This window comes from Otolemur garnettii, unplaced genomic scaffold (genome assembly GCF_000181295.1).
Source record: "Otolemur garnettii isolate 467f Iridium unplaced genomic scaffold, OtoGar3 scaffold00002, whole genome shotgun sequence".
NCBI classification, from domain to species: Eukaryota; Metazoa; Chordata; class Mammalia; order Primates; family Galagidae; genus Otolemur; species Otolemur garnettii.
The window spans coordinates 45,199,791-45,219,517 of record NW_003852397.1 but is presented as its reverse complement, the minus strand read 5'-3'; the positions used below and the strand labels follow the sequence as shown (position 1 = coordinate 45,219,517).

Below are 19,727 nucleotides of genomic sequence, written 5' to 3'. Positions count from 1 at the left end.
GTCCAAAGCCAAGACAAAAGAGAAAATTCTGTAAGAAGCCAGGAATAAGCAACAATTGACCTACAGGGGTAGATCCATCTGGATGACATCAGACTTTTCAGCTGAAACACCTAAGCCAGAAGAAAATTGTCATCTAACTTTAATGTTCTTAAACAAAACAATTTTCAGCCCAGAATTCTGTATCCTGCTAAATTAAGCTTCAAAATCAATGGAGAAATCAAATCTTTTACTGATATGTAAACATTCAAGAAATTTGCCACAATAAGACAGCTCTATAGGAAATACTCAGACCTATTCCCCATACTGAATATCACAATGTACCACCAGCAAAGTAAACATCCAGAAACTAATGTGTTAGGATCTGCTTCTGACACCACTTGTCAGGGCTCGGGACTGGCCAGGTCTATGGGCCCAGCTTAGGTAGGTTCTGGATGCAGACCACTAAGCTACTTTGCTCAGGAACAGTTTCTCTTAGGTGCTTGAGGGCTATCTACTTTAACTGGAGAGAGAGAGACAGAGTATTTTAGAGAGAGTAAAGCAGTCTTCATAGAACAAATAGCTCTTAGTCTTTAGCAGAGCTTGGTAATCTTCAGCAGAGAGGTGCTGTTCTAGTGTTCTGCAGGCAGGAAAGGAGACAGAGTCAGAGTAAGTGGATCCATGATAGAATGTGCATGCCTCTTGTCTGCCTTCTCCTCCAGCCTAATATAAGGCTGAGCTCATGCCTCTCAACACCACAGGTGTAGGGACTGCCAATTCACCAATGCTCTCATCTCACGAGCTCTCTCATGCTTGTTAGAACTAAATCTCTCACCATGCCCTTTTCACCAAGGTGTTCCATTACAGGTATTTCTTATAACTCTCACTCTTCCTAGCCATAAGCTATATGGGCTGCTACACTAATGGACAAAAAACCTAGCTTCCACAATTACACAAAGGATAAAAACTTATTTTGTGAACAGACCTTCACAAAATAAAAGGCATAGAATTCCACCATACTTACTAATCATCTCAATAAATGTTAATGGCTTGAATTCCCCATTGAAGAGGCACAGGCTGGCCAATTGGATAAAAAGATTGCATAAAAAAACCACAAGCCATCCATATGTTGTCTCCAGTAAACATACCTAACCTCAAAGTACAAAACAAGACTCAAGATAAAAGGATATTTCAGGCAAATGGAAACCAGAAAAAAATGAGGGATTGCAATCTTATTTTTAGTTATAAGTGGATTTAAAACAACTAAAGTTAAGAAAGACAAATATGGCCTTTGTTTTCATACTGGTCAGGGGAATAAAACATCAAGAGAACATTTCTATTCTAAATATTTATCCACCCAACTTAAATAGTCCCAGATTTATGAAATAGATCTTGATTGGTCTGAGCAATATGATATTCTATAACACCATAATAGCTGGGGACTATAATACCCCTTTGTTAAACTAGACAGATCCTCTAAACAGAAACTAAACAAAGTTACAAGGGACTTCAATGCAAGCCTACAACAAATGGGCTTAAAAGACGGAGAACATACCGTACCAAAGCTAAGGACTATATATTGTTCTTGTCAGCCAATGGAACATACTTCAAAATAAATCACAAATTAAACTTCAAGAAAACCAAAATAATTGAAATTATATCTTATATTTTCTCAGACCACAGGCAATAAAGGAAGCACAAAACTTCAACAAAAATTTTCATCCTCACACAAAGGCATGGAAATTAAACAACTTTATGCTGAATGACAGGTGGGTTAAGGAAGAGATAAGAGAGTAAATTATTAAATTCCTCAAACATAACAACAATAAAGCTACAATTTATCAATACCTGTGGGATATTGCAAAAGCAGCCCTATGAGGGAAATTTATCACATTAGTGTCTACATCCAAAAACAGAAAGAGAGCACATTAAGAATCTAATGAATCATTTTAAGGAAATGGAAAAGGAAGAGCAACCCAACTTCAAACCCAACCAAAGAAAAGAAATAACCAAAATTAAATCAGAAATGAAATAAATGAAATTGAAAAGAAAAGAATTATTCAGAAAATCAATGAAACAAAAAGTTGGTTTTTCAAAAAGATAAATCAAATTTATAAACATTTGGCCAGAATGACTAGAAACAGAAAAGTAAAATCTCTAATAATCTCTATCAGAAATGAAAAAGGGGAAATAACAACAGATATCACAGAGACACAACAGATTACCTCTGACTACTACAAGAAATACTATGCCCAATAATTTCACAATGTGGAGAAAATGGACCAATTCCTGGAATCATACCATCTCCCTAGATTTAACCAAGAAAAAACAGATATCTTAAACAGACCAATATCAAGCATTGAGACTGAAGAAATGATAAATGTTCCAATAAAAAAAATGTCCTAGCCCAGATGACTTCACACTAGATTTCGAAGATAAGCTTGTACATATGCTGCAGAACCTATTCCAACACATTAAGGACCCAGCTGAAAAGGAGAACTACAGACCAATTTAACTAATGAATATTGATGCAAAAATAGTAAAAATCTTATCAATACTTTATATATTACAGTTACACATTAAAAAAAGTATACATTATGATCAAATAGGCTTTATCCCAGAGATGTGAGGCTGGTTTAATATACCAAACCCATAAATGTAATTCACCATATCAACAGGAGCAAAAAACAAAGACCGTATCAGCCTCTCAACAGATGTAGAAAAACATTTGATAAAATTCAGCATTCTTTTCTAACAAGAACACTTAAGAATATAGATATAGGTGGCACATTTCTTAAACTAATTAAAGCTGTCTATGACAAACACACAGCTAAGATCATACTAAACAGAGTCAAACTGAAAGCTTTTCCAGTTAGAACAGGAACCAGACAAGGATTTCCTCTATCGCTGTTTCTATTCAACATAGTGCTGAAAATTCTAGTCAACAAAATAAGGCAAGAGAAGGATATAAAGGGATCCAAATGCGGGCAGAAGAGGTCAAACTCTTACTCTTTGCCCACAATATGATCTCATAATTAGAAAACCCCAGAGAGTCAATCACAAGATTCCTGGAAATGATCAAGAAATACAATAATGGCTCATGGTATAAAATCAATGTCCACAAATCAGTAGTAATGTCTCAGGGTATAAAATCAATGTCCACAAATCAGTAGCCTTTGTATATGCTAGTAACAGCCATGTCAAAGAAATAATCAGATTCAATCCCCTACACAGGATCTTCATCGCAAATGAAATACCTAGGAATATACCTAACAAAAGAAGTGAAGGACCTCTACAAAGAGAATTATGACACCCTAAAAAAAAAAAAAATACTAGAAGACATCAACAAAGAAGAACATACCATGCTTTTGGCTGGGAAGAATATACCATGTTCTTTTGGCATGGAAGGACGTACCATGCTTTTGGCTGGGAAGAATCAACATTGTTAAAATGCCTATACTACCCAAAACAATCCATAGATTCAATGGAATCCCCATTAAAATATCAACATCAATCATAATTTGAAGAACTAGAAATAATACTTCTTTGTTTTATATGGAATCAGAAAAAACCCTGTATAACTAAGGCAATTTTTAGTAATAAAAACAATGCCAATAAAAACAATAAGGCATCCCTCTATCAGACTTTAGGTTATATTATAAGTTACAGTGATCAAATCACCCTGGCATTTGCACAAAAATAGAAACATAGACATATGGAACTGAATAGAAAACCAAGAAATGAAACAGTCTCTTATAGCAATCTGATCTTTGATAAACAAAACAAAAGCATAAACTGGGAAAAGGAACCCCTATTCAATAAATGGTACCAGAGATCTGGATAACCACATGTAAAAGATTGAAACTGGACCTACACCTTTCACTGCTTATGAAAATTGACTCAAGATGTATCAAAGACTTAAACCTAAGACATGAAACAATAAAAATCTTAGAAGAAAGTGTGGGAAAAATTCTTAAAGATGTCAGCCTACAAAAGGATTTTATGGAGAAGACTTCAGCAGCAATTGTAATAACAAAAATAAACTAATGGGACTTAAACTTAAAAGCTATTACACAACTAAGGACACAACAATTAAAACAAAATGACAACCTTCAGAATAGGAAATGATATTTGCATGTTATAAATCTGACAAAGGCTTGATAACTAGGATCTATAGAGAACTCAAATTAATCCACAAAAAATCCCCTATATCAGTGGGCAAGAGATATGAACAGAAACTTCTCTAAAGAAGACAAATGGGCTCGGCGCCTATAGCTCAACAGGCTAAGGCGCCAGCCACATACACCTAAGGTGGCGGGTTCGAATCCCCAGCCCGGACCCGCCAAACAACAATGACGGCTGCAACCAAAAAATAGCCGGGCGTTGTGGCGGGCGCCTGTGGTCCCAGCTACTTGGGAGGCAGAGGCAGGAGACTCGCTTGAGCCCAGGAGTTGGAGGTTGCTGTGAGCTGTAATGCCACGACACTCTACCCAGGGGGACAGCTGGAGACTCTGTCTCAAAAAAAAAAAAAAAAAAAAAGAAGACAAATGAATGGCTAACAAACATCTGAAAAAATGCTCAACATCCTTAATCATCAGAGAAATGCAAATCAAAACCACCCTATGTGAGAATAGCCCACATCGCAATGTCCCAGAGTTTCAGATGCTGGAGGAGGGGTAGGGAGAGACAAACACTTTTACACTGTTGGTGGGACTGTAAACTAATACAGCTTCTTTGGAAAGAAGTATGGAGAATCCTCAAAGAACTCAAATTAGGCCTTCCATTTGACCCCACATTCCCACTATTAGGCATCTACCCAGAAGAAAAAAAAATCACTTATCATGAAGACATTTACACTAAATGTTGATTGTAGCTCAATTTACAATTGACAAGTTGTGGAAACAATCTAAATGCCCTTCAACTCAGGAATGAATTAACAAGCTGTGGTATATGTATACCATGGAGTAATATTCAGCTGTAAGAAGAAATGGTGACTTTACATCTTTTGTATTAACCTGGATAGAGTTAGAGAACATTCTCTTTAATAAAATATTCCAAGAATGGAAAGGCAAGCATTCAATGTACTCAATTTTATTATGAAGCTAGTAGACAATCTAACACATATCCATGGGCGGCACCCTGTAGCTCAGTTGGTAGGGCCCTAGCCACATACACTGAGGCTGGCAGGTTCGAGCCCAGCCTGGGCCAGCTAAAATGACAATGACAACTGCAACAACAAAAATATCCAGCATTGTGGTGGGTGCCTGGAGTCCCAGCTTTTTGGAGGCTGAGGTAAGAGAATCACTTAAGCCCAAGAGTTTGAGGTTGCTGTGAGCTGTGATGGTACAGCACTCTACCAAGGGTGACATAATGAGAATGTCTCAAAACAAACAAACAAACAAAAATATGTCCACATAAGAGAAAAACTTAATTCAATGGGGGATATGGGGAAAGGGAGGGGATTGGTGTGCTCCCACATAAAGGGCACAAGGTGGGGTTGTATGGCACACTTTTTGTTTGTGAGACACAACTACAGGAGGGACTGTACCTAACAAATTCAAAAATTGTGACCTAGTTATTTGTGTCCAACCTCACAATAACCCAAAATTGAAAAAAAAAAACCAGAAAATATTAATTTTACCAGCAACATAAAATCCTAAGGCTGAATGAGATTATATGAACCACATCCTATTTATTTTTAAAAATACAGTTATAATGAATTTTCCTATAAAATATGAAAAACTTTCTAGCATCAGAAGAATTACCTAGTTGTAGTAATAGTTAAAATGCGCATACAAGAAAAAAATAACAATGAAACCAAGAAGACAGGACTTTGTTAGCATCTGACTGGGTCTACATTTACATATTATATAATGACCCTGCATATTTCATCAATGAAAGACTTCCATCAAATACAATAGTGTGCCAATTTCTCCATGGTAGGAATACTATAGGCTAACCATTAGCAATAATTATTTCTGGATGAATGAAGAAATTACAAGGATACATGTGAAATTTACCAGGTGTAGAATATAAATGTCTTAACACAATAACTAAGAAAATGCCATGAAGGCTATGATAACCAGTTTGATGAAAACATTTCAAATTGTATATAAAACCAGCACATTGGACCCCACGATTGCATTAATGTACACAGCTATGATTTAACAAAAAAAAAAAAAAAAAAAAAAAAAAAGAAATAAAGAAATAAATAAAGAAATAAAGAAAGAAAGAAAAAGAAATCCTCAAAGTTGCTGGATTAAAATAGTTTGCAGCTAAGCTATTCAACTTTTGTAAAATATCTGAACAATGGCTAATTATAATCAAAACTACTTTTGAATACAGTAATAAGTTGAATCCTAGAATCTATAGTAGATGCTAAGCAGACTCAAGGATTAAATTAACTATTTTGGAGACAATGAATAGTGAACTTGTTGTGGCAAAGGTTGAACTTCTTGAAATCTGTTCATGCCCCCTTCACTTTGACTACTTCAGGGATGGAATGAAAATCTTTAGGTATATGGCTCTCAAAAATGAGGCTAAATTACATCTAATTCCTCATGTAAAAATCCTTAGACTTTCAGCAAAAAAAATGAGTTATTGCTGCAAAACCAATCAGAAATAATCTTCTTTAGGTTCTCTGAACAGGCAAGAATACTAGAAGACTTGGGTACAAATAGTTTGGCGCACACAACACTGGTAATGGTATAGTTTCAAAACTTATTGAGAGGTCAAATCTACTGCTAATGAGAAATAGATATTATATAACTTTGAAAAGTAAATGACCACATTATTTAAAAATGTTAATGTTTAAAAAATTAAATGCTTCAGAGTTTATTGTGGTTAAACAAGAGAAATGTATAATCTGTGTAAGGCATAAAATTTTATTTGTGATAACAGAGTGAGTTCAACCTTTATTGCTAATAAACAGAGACATTATATTTTCAGGACAAGGAATAAAAACCTCATTTACGGTAACAAATGTGTCTTCTCCTGGTCTCATAATAAACCAGAGTAGTGGACTTGTCCTACTTTTTCCACACCTACTTATTTGCTTTAAAACCTTAACTTAGGTGCCTAAGTTAAAATTTAATTTTTTTTTCTCAATTAAAATGTTTTTTTTTTAAGTAAACATTAAGGTTTTGCAAAGGAGAAAAGAAATCACTGTTACTTTAAAATTTAGCATCAAAGTCCTGATCCTTTCATAGAGTTATCTTTTAAAAAATTTACGGTAATAAAAATATAAGGAGTCTTATAAAATATGAAGTTATGGTGATAACTAAGAAGCAAAAAAAAATTTTTTTTTGAGACAGAGTCTCACTATGTTGCCGTTGGTAGAGTGTCATGGAGTCACAGCTCACAACGATCTCAAACTCTTGGGCTTAAGTGATTCTCTTGCCTTAGCCTCTCAAGTAGCTGGGACTACAGGCATCTGCCACAATGCCCAGCTATTTTGTTGTTGTTATTGTTGTTGCAGTTGTCATTGTTGCTTAGCTGGTGTGGGTGGGGTTCGAACCTACCAGCCTGGGTATATGTGGCTGGTGCCCTACCCACTGAGCCACAGGAGGCACTCAGAAGCAAAAATTTAGAACATATTTAAGTTTGTTGAAAATTATCAATTTTATTTTATTAAATGATAGCTGTGTACATTAATGCAATCATGGGATGCAATGTGGTGTTTTCATATACAATTTGAAATATTTTCATCAAACTGGTTAACATAGACTTTGTGTCATTTTCTTAGTTATTGTGTTAAGACATTCATATTCTACTCTTAGAAAGATTCACTCGTACCCTTGTAAGATAAACCATAGAAGTGATCCCTCCAATCACTCTCCCTCCACCCATTCCCCCTCCCCTCCACCTTCTCCATATTCTTAGGCTATAATTAGGTTATAGCTTTCATATGAAAGCTATAAATTAGTTTCCTAATAGGGCTGTGTACATTGGATACTATTTCTTCCATTCTTGTGACACTTTGCTAAGAAGAACATTTTCCAGCTCCATCCATGTAAACATGAAGGATGTAAAGTCTCCATCTTTCTTTATAGCTGCATAGTATTCCATGGTGTACATATACCACAATTTATTGATCCATTTGTGGATCGATGGGCACTTGGGCTTCTTCCATGGCCTGGCAATTATGAATTGTGCTGCAATAAACATTATGATACAAATATTTTTGTTGTAATGTGCTTTTTGGCCTTCTGGATATATACCTAATAAAGGAATTGCAGGATCAAATGGCAGGTCTATATTTAGTTCTCTAAGTGTTCTCCAGACGTCCTTCCAAAAGGAACGTTTAGTTTGCACTCCCACCAGCAGTGTAGAAGTGTTCCCTTTTCTCCATACCCACACCAATATCTCTTGTTTAGGGATTTTGTGATGTGGGCTAATCTTACTAGAGCTAGATGATATCTCAAAGTAGTTTTGATTTGCATTTCTCTCATGATTAAGGATGGTGAGCATTTTTTCATATATCTGTAGGCCATGCGCCTATCCTCTTTAGAGAAATTTCTTTTCAAGTGCCTTGCTCACCTTGAGATGAGATCACTCATTCTCTTCTTGCTAATACATTTGAGTTCTCTATGGATTCTAGTTATTAAATCTTTGTCAGAAACATAAACTGCAAATATCTTCTCCCATTCTGAGGGCTGTCTGCTTGCTTTATTTACTGTGTTCTTGGCTGTGCAGAAGCTCTTTAGTTTGATCAGGTCCCAGTAGTGTATTTCTGATGTTGCTTCAATTGCCCAGGGGGTCCTCCTTATAAAATTTTCACCCAGGCTGATTTCTCCAAGTGTTTTCCCTATACTTTCTTCTAGTACTTTTATGGTTTCATGTCGAAAATTATCATTTTTATATGACAATAATATTCTTAAGAATGTGATACACCTACTATAATCTTCCAGATGAATTTATCTAAAGAGTTATGTAAAAATCATAATATTTATGATTCAAGAGAACTTTCTTTGAAAATGACCTGAATTTATTCACCTACTTTATTTTTATTTTTATTTTTGAGACAGAGTCTCAAGTTGTTGCCCTGGATTCAGTGCTATGGCATCATAGCTCACAGCAACCTCCAATTCTTGGGCTCCAGTGATCCTCTTGCCTCAGTTTTTCTATTTTTATTAGAGACGGGGTCTCACTTTTTGCTCAGGCTGGTCTGGAACTCATGGGCTCAAGCAATCCACCCATCTCAGCCTCCCAGAATGCTAGGATTACAGGTGTGAGCCACCACACCTGGCCTATTCATCTAATTTAAAAAAATGTTGAAACTTACCTTTTATTTATACTTTGAATTTATTTAAATAAGACATATTTTCAAAATAATTTGTTCCATAATAGTATAGCATATCCAAATAAAATCTTCATACCAGAGATATTTTAAAGCTGTGGTTTCCAATTTTGAAATACTGTATATTCTTTTGAAATACATGAGAGGACCCATGTAGATAGTCTAAGAGTAAAGAAGATAACAAAAGTGCTAATAACAATCCCTGCATTTAAATAGAGCATATGTTCAGTTACTTAAAATAGTTTCTGAGGACAAAATATATGCTATTAATTTATACAAAAATTATCTTTCCTATAGAGAAAGAGATGGAGAAATTTTAATGTGGAAACATAAAAAATGTATCTAAATAAATCTTACTTTGGATTAATGAAGAATAAAAAACTTATGTACCCTCTTTTGATAGGCTGCACATTTCCAGTCTTTGTTGATGAGAATATCCATAGAGTAGGTATGCCTCTTGTAGTGCACTTTTATACCACTTCTTATTATTCTTACATTTTGCTGGCTATATAAATACAGAAAAAGAATGAGATTATTTTTTAAATATATAATTTTGATTTAAAATTCACTTGATTTAACTATCAAGTTAATGTGGAAATTTTGCAAGTTAATAGCCAAAAGGGTCATATGTTTGGTTCACTTAAATAATAGTGATGATATGATTCTCTTTACTTAGAAAGTCATAAAAAGTTAAGGCTCTCAATGTAACAAAGTAGTCAATATTAATACATTTTATTAGCATAATTTTGATCTTTTAGTGACAATAAGTAAAGTGGTAGAAACTCAAAAGCAAGTTTTAAGGAAATCAATTACATTCTTATCTAGTTTTGGTATTATGGCAATACTGACAAATTTCTTAAAATTTCTGTGCTTTCTTTATCTGAAAAATATGAATGATAACAGAATATACATCATAAGGTTTCATGAGCATTAAATGAAATAATAAATGATAGTTTCTGGCATATTAAGAACTCAATAAGTTATTCTGCTTAGATATAACACATTTTATAAATATTTATTTAGTTTCCCAAAAATATAGCCTGTAAAGAAAAATAGGCAAAGAATCTCTGGGTCAAAAATTACCGTAAAAACTTTCTAGTCCAATAATTTTTCCAATGTTATTTTAAAACATAACAAAAAATTGTGTTTTATCATTTGTATGAATGTGTAGATAATTATATATTGGTTTCATAATAGTATTGAGTACATTGGATACTTTTCCCCATTCTTAACATACTTTACATAGAAGAATATGTTGCATTTCTATCCATGAAAACATAAAAGATGTAAATTCTACATCCTTTTTATGGCTGCATAGTATTCCATGGTATATTAATCCATTCATGGGTTGATGGGCATTTGGGCCGCTTCCATGACTTGGCAATTATGAATTGGGCTGAAATAAACATTCTGGTGCAAATGTATTTGTTTTAAAATGATTTTGGATCATCTGGATATATAGCTCATAGAGGAATTGGAGGATTAAATGGTTAGGTCTACTTTTAGCTCCTTGAGTATTCTCCAAACTTCTCTCCTGAAAGGCCATATTAGCTTACATTTCCACCAGCAGTGTAGAAGTGTTTCCTTCTGTCCAATACACTCCAACATCTGTAGTTTTGGGATTTTGTGATGTGGGCTAATCTCAAATGGTTTTGATTGCATTTCTCTGATGATTAAAGATATTGAGCATTTTTTATCCAGAAAGAAGGAGGGAAGAGGAGGGAGAGAGGAAGGGAGGTAGGAGGCCAGGAAGAGGGAGGGTATCTGGTGGGACCTCACCTATTGTGCACAATGATACATTTCAAACTATTAAGAGTAGAGTGTAAATGTTTTAACACAACAAATAGTAAGTGAGGTGATGGTTATGTTAATCAATTTGATGTAATCATTCTACATTGTATATCAAATTAGCACATTATACCCCTTAATTGTACACAGTTATGATTCAACAAAAAAAAAGTCCAAAAATTAAAAAAAAAGTTTTTTATAATGTTTTTAATGTTTAAGTTTATAAAATGCATGCCATCATTTTCTTTTTGAAAACTTTACCAGCAAAAGAATACGGATAGTTATTATATTAATGTATATTTGCCACCTGTATATAAAGATCATATCTTTATCTCAGATGTATAAAATAACTCACTCTTTATACAGAAATGTAAATCTATATAATACTCATACTTATTAATTCAGAAAATGCAACTATATATGTAGGTTCTTTGCAAATGCCATAACTTTCTTGATGTCCCCATATCAACTGTATACTCTCAATACACTTGATATTTATTTTAGTGACTTACTACATTCTGGCTTGTATTATAGTTATTTGTGTTCATGACTGCTACCATCCATAAAATCAAAGGTCCATGAAGATAGAGGCAATAAATAATATTTTATTTTTGCATCTTCCATACTATTCATCTTTGTATGTTATGTAGTATCCTAATATCACTGCATACTATATTATATCATTGCATTCCCATTGGTCCTGGGAACAGATTAATTTGGCATAAAAGCAGTGAAACAACAAATACAAATAAAAATCTACTTTGATACACAGGATCTATAAATTTCATCAGTAAGTTATTTCATAGAAAGAAAAGATAAAAATATAGACAGATACAAACATTGGAAATGTAGAATTATTTTAGGAATCTAAACTAATTCTTGCATATTTAAAACATTTTTGCAACTCATATATCATGACATTAAGAAATTATAGTGAAAATCTCTTTAAGGCTACACTAATAGCTACTAGCTACCCTAGTCCCCATAGGAATAGTATAAGCAAATAGTTAAAATTTTTTCTTTAGGAAAACAAGTGGGATGAACCTAAAATAAATAATTTGGCAAGTTAGGGGGCAACTGAAAATCTTTGTTCAAAACTTATATCTGCAAGTGTTTAAAAGCTTATCAGTGGGCATGTGCCACCTAGTGGCAATACATGTTAATATTTTCTAAAGCTCTACTTTATAAAGAATACTGGATTCCAGAAATTAGACTCATTGTGCATTATATTTTTAAACTAGTTTTTTTTAATTGAAGAAGTGATATATGCAAATACCAACAATATAGAATGTGTCTTCCTTCTCTTCCAAGTACAGTTTCTCCCAAAGGCAACCATTACTATCAGTTTCTGTTATAGTCTTCCAGAGAGACTGTATGAATTTCTAAGTATTCATATAATTTATATAATACACAAATTTTTATAGAATGCAATAAACAGTTATATATACTTAAGTTTTAAGACTGACTTGCATAATAATTTATTGGTTCCACATATCTTCAGGATCTATCATTGAAGAAAACAAAGTTTAAATTTTCCTATAAGAACAATCTACAACAAGCACAAGAAATAAGTTAAGGGACCAACAAACACATGAAGAAATGCTCATCATCTTTAATTATCAAAGAAATGCAAATCAAAACCATTTTGAGATATCACCTAACTCCAGTAAGATTAGCCCACATCACAAAATCCCACAACTGCAGATGCTGTCATGGATGTGGTGGAGAGAAAGGAACACTTCAATACTGCTGGTGGCATTGCAAATCAATATAGCCTTTTTGGAAAGAAGTATGGAGAATTCTCAAGGAACTAATAGTTGACCTACCATTTGATCCTGCAATTCCATTACTAGGTATATCTACCTGGATGAACAAAAATCATTTTACAAAAATGACATTTGCATCAGAATGTTTACTATAGCCCAATTAATAATTGCCAAGTCATGGTAGCAGCCCAATTTCCCATCAACCTAAGAATAAATTAACAAATTGTGGTATATATATATCATGGAATACTATGCAACCATTAAAAAGATGGAGAGTTTACATCTTTTATGTTTACCTGGATGGAGATGGAACATATTCTTCTTAGTAAAGTATGTCAAGAATGGGGAAAAAAGTATCCAATGTATTCAATAATATTATGAAACCAATATATAATCACTTACACAGTCATATGAATCATAAACCACAAATATAGTTCTTAAAGAAGGAGGAGAGAGGAGGGGTAGGGGAGGAGAGAAGGAAAGACAAGTGAAGGGAGGGTATTTGGTGGGATCTCACCTAATGTGCACAATGCAAGGGTATATTTCAAAAAAACAAAGAGTATATTATAAATGTGTTACCACAAAAAATAAGTGAGGAAATGATTATGTTAATCAGTTTGATTTAAGCATTCTACATTGTATATCAAATAATTACATTGGACCCCATAAATGTATACAGTTAAATTTAATAAAAATTAAATTAAAAAAAAGAAATAAGTCTATAGTATAAGAGGTGATAAGCCCTACATAATAAAGAAAAGATAAGGCAAGGTAAGTGTGATCACAAGTGTTGAATAGACTACAAGTACAAGTAATACTCATTGAAAAGGTAACTAACTTTGAACAAAAACCTCCCTGAAGGAACTTAAGGAGTTAGCCATATAAACATCCAAGTAAAGACCACCTGAGGCAGAAAAAAATCCTCTAATGTAGGAGAATACAGGTATGTTCCCAAGAAAGCTGAGTCTGAATCATGAAGTGAAAGGTATCAATAGGAAACGATTTTGGAATATTAACAAAGGCCAGATCATCATAGAGGTCCTTACAAGCCATTGTAGGGTCCTTGGCTGTTACTCTGAGTGAAATGGGAGCCACTTGGAGAGTTATGAGCAAAAGAATAATATTTGACTTGGTATAATATTTTACAACAATAATTCTGGATGCTTTAATTAGGATAGGCTATACAGAGGGAAGTACAGAAGCAGGACAACTGTTTAAGAGGCTATTGCAATAATCCATGCACGAAATGATGGTGGTGGTGTGGAACAGGGTAGTAGGAGCTACTATGGTAAAAAAAAAAGTTAGGATTCTGGACATAATTTGAGAGTAGAACAAAAAGACTTTCCTGACTAACTGAAAATTGGTTGTGAGAGAAGCTGAAGATGACTCTGGAACTTTGAAACTGAGTAGATAAAAGGATAGAATTTTCTATCTAGTGAGATGGAGCAAGGTGTCAAGAAAGTGAGATTTGGAGGGAGATCAAGATTTCAGACATGTTGAGTATGAGATGTACCAACATACAAGAGGAGGATAATTATGATAATTAAATTAGGTCATTAAGTATGAAATGTTCAATTTCAAGTTAAAAGTTTAATTTATTATACCTCAAACAAGAAGCAGTATAATTAATCAAAGTTTGCACCTAAACCATCAACACAGTTCTGCCATCTTAACAGTAGCTTGGGTATGCTAGAAGCAAAGAAGTCTGGAGAAAAGTGGCAATGTGGTTAAAGGTACTTTCCATAGTTTGTTGAGAACAGAATATTTTTCCTTGCAAGAAGTGGTCCAAAGCCAGGAAGAAGTAGTAGGCATTTGGTGCAGGATCTATAGTTTGAACAGCTTTGTTTGTGAGACATGTGGTCAAGTGTTGCCTTGCAAGAGGATTGGCCTGTCTCTATTAACCAGTCTTAGCTGCTTAATCGCAAGCATCATTTTATCCATTTAGTTGTAGTAGACATCTGTTTTAATCTATTGACTAGGTTTTATGAAGCTGTAGTGAATAATACCAGTCCTGGACCAGCAACTAGGTAACAATACAGTGTACAAATGTCTTTATATTGTAAAGGCAAAGGCAAGCTTCAAGACGAGTTCTCTTCTGACTCTTGTTTAATTCTTGAGGAGCCCATCTATCCAATTTCTTTACCTTTGCTGGTTTGTTTCAAATGGTCCAATATTCTCGGACTAGTAATGTCAAACCTTGCTGCTAATTCACATGTAGGTTGAGATGGATTTGATTCCACTACAGCTTTCAGCTCATTGCACTTTGGTCTCAGATCTCCTCTGTAGCTCATTTTCAAGAGTAAAATCACCAGAATGGAACTTCTCAACCCATTGATGTACTGTGTTCATTAGCCACATCCTTCCCAAATATGTTGTTGATATTTCAAGCTGTCTACACTGCATTGGTTCCATAGGGGAACTCATATTGGAAAATTACATGAATTTTTACTTATCCATGGTTTCATAAAGCTTGCTATAAAGATAATCACAAGCCAAAATGTGGATTTGAAAGGATGAGGATGTACCTTCACAATAAAAATAAAACAAGAAGTCTAAAAGTGAAATGTCAGAGAGATCAACTGTCAAGATTAGTACTTAAGGCAATCAGACATTTCCTACTTAAAAACCTAAGACATCCAAGTGAAGGTGTTAAGTAGCTAAGAAAATTCAGTAGAGGAAACTCAAATGCAGATAAAATTTGGGGATTACAAATACAAACACAAAGTTTTTCATTTAAGTCAAGAAATTAGATGAGATAACCAAAGAAATGAGGGAATAAATGTATATATGTTGACATATGTAATATAAATGCACCATTATCTATTTAAAAAATTCCTCGGTGATGGACATTTAAGGTGTCTCTAATATTATGTTATTTGAGACAATGCTGCAAGTCGGGCTCAGTGGCTCATGCCTGTAATCCTAGCACTCTAGACAAGGCAGGTGGTTCGAGACCAGCCTGAGCAAGAGTGAGAGACCTTGTTTCTAAAAATATAGCCAAGCATTGTGACAAGAGCCTGCAGTCCTAGTTACTTGGAAGGCTGAGGCATGAAAATCACTTGAGCCCAAGAGTTTGAGGTTGCTGTGAGCTAAGACCCAATGACACTCTACTGAGAGCAACAAAATGAGACTCTATCTCAAAAAAAAAAAAAAAAATTTGGCCATATGTCATTTTACCCCTGTGAGAGTGTACTGAAAGATAACTTTCTAGGCATTAAATTACCAAGTTTAACATGTGTATATTTTAAATTTTGGAAGCCATTATAAAATCACTCTTAAATGAGATCACAGTTTATAAAGCCACAAATAATATATTTTCCTGCACTTTATATAATACTTCTGTTTCAAGCTTTTAGAACTGTGTCAAACTTTTTAAGGGAAGAATGTTATTTCTTTCTTATTATCATTTTCATTTCTTAAATTGAAAAATTATGACTAACTTTTCATATTTTTAAAAGCCATTTGTATTATCTTTAATATGGAATGACTGTTCAAATCCTGTGTTAAAATGCATATTAGTCTTTTTATTATAGATTTATATAAGATTTTCCTATATTAAAGAAATAAGCCCTTTGCTATATGTGTCACAAATATCTTCCTCTGTTTATAGTCTATTTTTTAGTACATTTGTACTTTTTCTTTTGTTTAAATCTTTCATCTGTCTAGAACTAGTCTGAATGTAAATGTAAGGTACAGCTCCAACTTTATTTTTTTCCTAAGTATCTAACAATTTGTAACCATTTAATAACCATACCACTTATTCATTAAAGCACTTTTCTTTTTCTTGCAGTTTTTGACTGGAGCTGGGTTTGAACCCACCACCTCTCCCATATGGGGCTGGCGCCTTACTTCTTTGAGCCACAGGCACCGCTCCCTATTAAACCACTTTTCTTACATCTTTGAATACAACCTTAATCATTAACTATATGTCCAACTACTTTTGAATTTATTTGTGATATCTCTACATCATTCTATTAATCTGTCAAATTACTATTAGTACCAAACTGCTTTAACAATTGAAGCTATTTATTATATATTTTATATTTTATAGGCCTAACTCTCTCTCTTGTTAAATCTTCCTACAAATTTTAGAATAACTATAGTTCATTTTAAGTTATGTATTTTTTAGTCAAGATTGCCTTAATATTAATTTAGGGAGAACTAACATCTTCCTTCCATATTAAATCTTCCAACCCAAGAAGAGAATTATATCTTTCCATTTACTCAGATTTTATTCTCTGATATTTGGTAGCATTTTAAAGTTTTATTCATGCAGATCTTGTAATTGTTTCTTAGGCTTATACCAGTGTTGCTATTATAAATGAGAATTTTAATTTCTTCATATTTTCACACTGATTAATTCTGTGTAGTAATTTTATAATCTGACACATAACTGAATTTTTTCACGTTTTTTAATGGTTCTTCTATTTTTTATAATAGTTTTTCCATTTGTGTTCCAGGAGTTTTCCAGGCAATCATCTACTAATCATCTACTAATGATGAGTTCCAGGAGTTTTCCAGGCAATCATCTACTAATCATGTATATTTGCTTCATCTTTCCTTATATGTATACCTTTGCTTCTTACCTTGACTAAATATATTAGCCAATTAGACCAGGACAATATTAAATAATAGTAGCAATTATACATATATACATATTTTAAAACTCCTAATTTCCTTCCTGAACAACCAACTTTTCCTCTAATTTGAACAAAATATTCAGTCAAATGAGTTCATGCACTTTTCAATACATATTGAAAGGATTCACATTTATTTAATTGAACTATTCTGCAACAGCTACCAAAAATAGTATACTTGAAATCATCTTCATAAACTTGCCTCTTTGAGACATTATCACATCTTTCGATTGGAATCTACCAAGGACAAGCTTCTGGGTTGACAAGAAGACTTGACATCCCACTAAACATAATAGATTCATTCCATTTACTAATTATTAGGACAAGGTTTGTGAAGGACTAATAAACATCATGCTAGAATGAATTACAGTAATAACATTGTGATTAAGTAAAATTTAAAAATACTATAGTACTTAATGAGATAAATGTTCAACTTAAAAGTTTACATTTTAGAAATAAGTTAGCAAAGGAAACAATGCTACTTCAAAAGTAAGCCTCAACTAAGGGTAAAACCTACCTTTGAAAAAACCAGACCTGTCTTTTGAAAGCATGAAAACATTTATGTTTACCTTTCTAGCTATCAGTCAAAGAGATAATTCATATTTAACAAGTAATTGTCCCAAACCAAATACTATTGAAAACAGAACTCAAGCTGAAGGAGAAAGGGACTGCCATTCAAACACTTCCATTGTTCCTGTGATTTTTCTGATGAAACCCAAATAACAAAATGTCTTTCAGTTAATTCTAGTACCCCAAAATTCAAAAACTAAAACATCTGCCAGAATATTAGAGGCAAAATTCCGAACTTTATTTTAAGTTAAAATTCATATGCTCCACAAGCTAGGGCTATACTTTAGGGTGGCGGTTCTCTTCATCCTCCAGGTAATTATTTTTCTCTCCCCTCCCCCTTTTCTCAGTTCCCCAGGGTTGAAAGGGTTAGATGTGGGGAACAGAAAAAAAAAAAAACTGCAGAAAATGTGTTTATTTGTCTTCTATTATAGTAGTTTGGGATTGGTGCCTCTGGGCTTAAAGTATTCTTTATTGTGGGGCACTCTGTGTGGCTTTTAGTGAGTAAGTCTCCCAATCTCCCAACTAGGAACAATGTTCTAGTTGCAATCTCTAATTGCAATGTCCTTAACAGAGACAATGTATTTATTTCTTTAAGCTGTTTGCTTTGACACCTATATCTTATTACCATTTTCCTGCTTAGCGGGCAGAAAGGCCTTTTTGGTGGAGACCCATTTGAAATAACCCATGTTGTCTAGCAAAATTATCCCTCCCAACTTGGGAATGCTGGCCATTTCCCAGTGCTACCATTTCTCTTCAGCTGTGATAACCAGAAAGTGTCATCTTGTAGATTTCTCGGGGGAAAGTAGACACCAATATGCTATTTTATTAAGCCCCAAGGTATATATGCATCAAGCACTCAAAAAAGCCCTTGTACTATATGCATGAGTAATGACCATCTTTCCTTTTCCAAACATAGGGAGGTAAGACTTACTGGGAAAATACCATAGCATACCAACATTTTAACTAAAGAAATAGCTATATACTCAACATCAAACCTTTTATATTCCTATATAAATTGAGCTAATGAGTACAGGCAATTTTGGTACCTCTTTTGTAAGGCCCATATACATACAATTGTATCTCACTTTGCAATGTAAAAACAATTAGTTTTGTCCTCAGTTTAAAGTTCTTAAGATGTTTGTCTTTTACCAAAATCTGGGTATATCTAATAATTTTAGAATTTTCAAGTTAGTTTATTTCCCACCCCAAAGCAAAACACAAATTTTAAAATATGCTTAAGAAGAAAATTTCAAGGCTTCTTTTTAGTAAACTCCCAAGGAAGTAAAAGCTTATAAAGTCAAGGATTGAAACCAGTGACTTCAAATGACACCATAGGAAGGGTTGAGCACTATGATCACCAAACTCCAATAAATCCTGTAATCCCAAGATAGGATATTATATATTTTAGTATGTCTATATTACTGTGGCAACTTAAGTTTTCTCAATCAGTTTTATTAAATTTTTGGTGGAGGGGGAAAAAAGTGACAGGATTCATCTAACCAAAATAAGAAGAAATTTGATTTCAGTCATTTGGAAGCCACTCTTTACTTTCCCTAGGATCACATAAATTGGCAAGGAATTGTCCCCAAAAGGTGCTGCCTGGTAAGTGAAGTCCCATCATGGTTATATAAATAATAATACCTTTGTTCAGGTCCCTTGAAATCAGGAAGCCCAACAGCTTCTTTGCCACAC

At 33.8% G+C, this 19,727-nt stretch overlaps 1 protein-coding gene across 1 annotated transcript in view; it reads right to left on the bottom strand.

Moving 5' to 3' along the window:
* The window catches only part of ZCWPW2 (zinc finger CW-type and PWWP domain containing 2), a 104,283-nt gene that overhangs the window by 45,528 nt on the left and 39,028 nt on the right, over positions 1–19,727 (bottom strand). Inside the window, exon 3 of the mRNA XM_012804838.1 lies at positions 9,665–9,779. Coding sequence (XP_012660292.1) covers positions 9,665–9,779 — 115 coding nt within the window. The remainder of the gene's footprint in view (positions 1–9,664; positions 9,780–19,727) is intronic.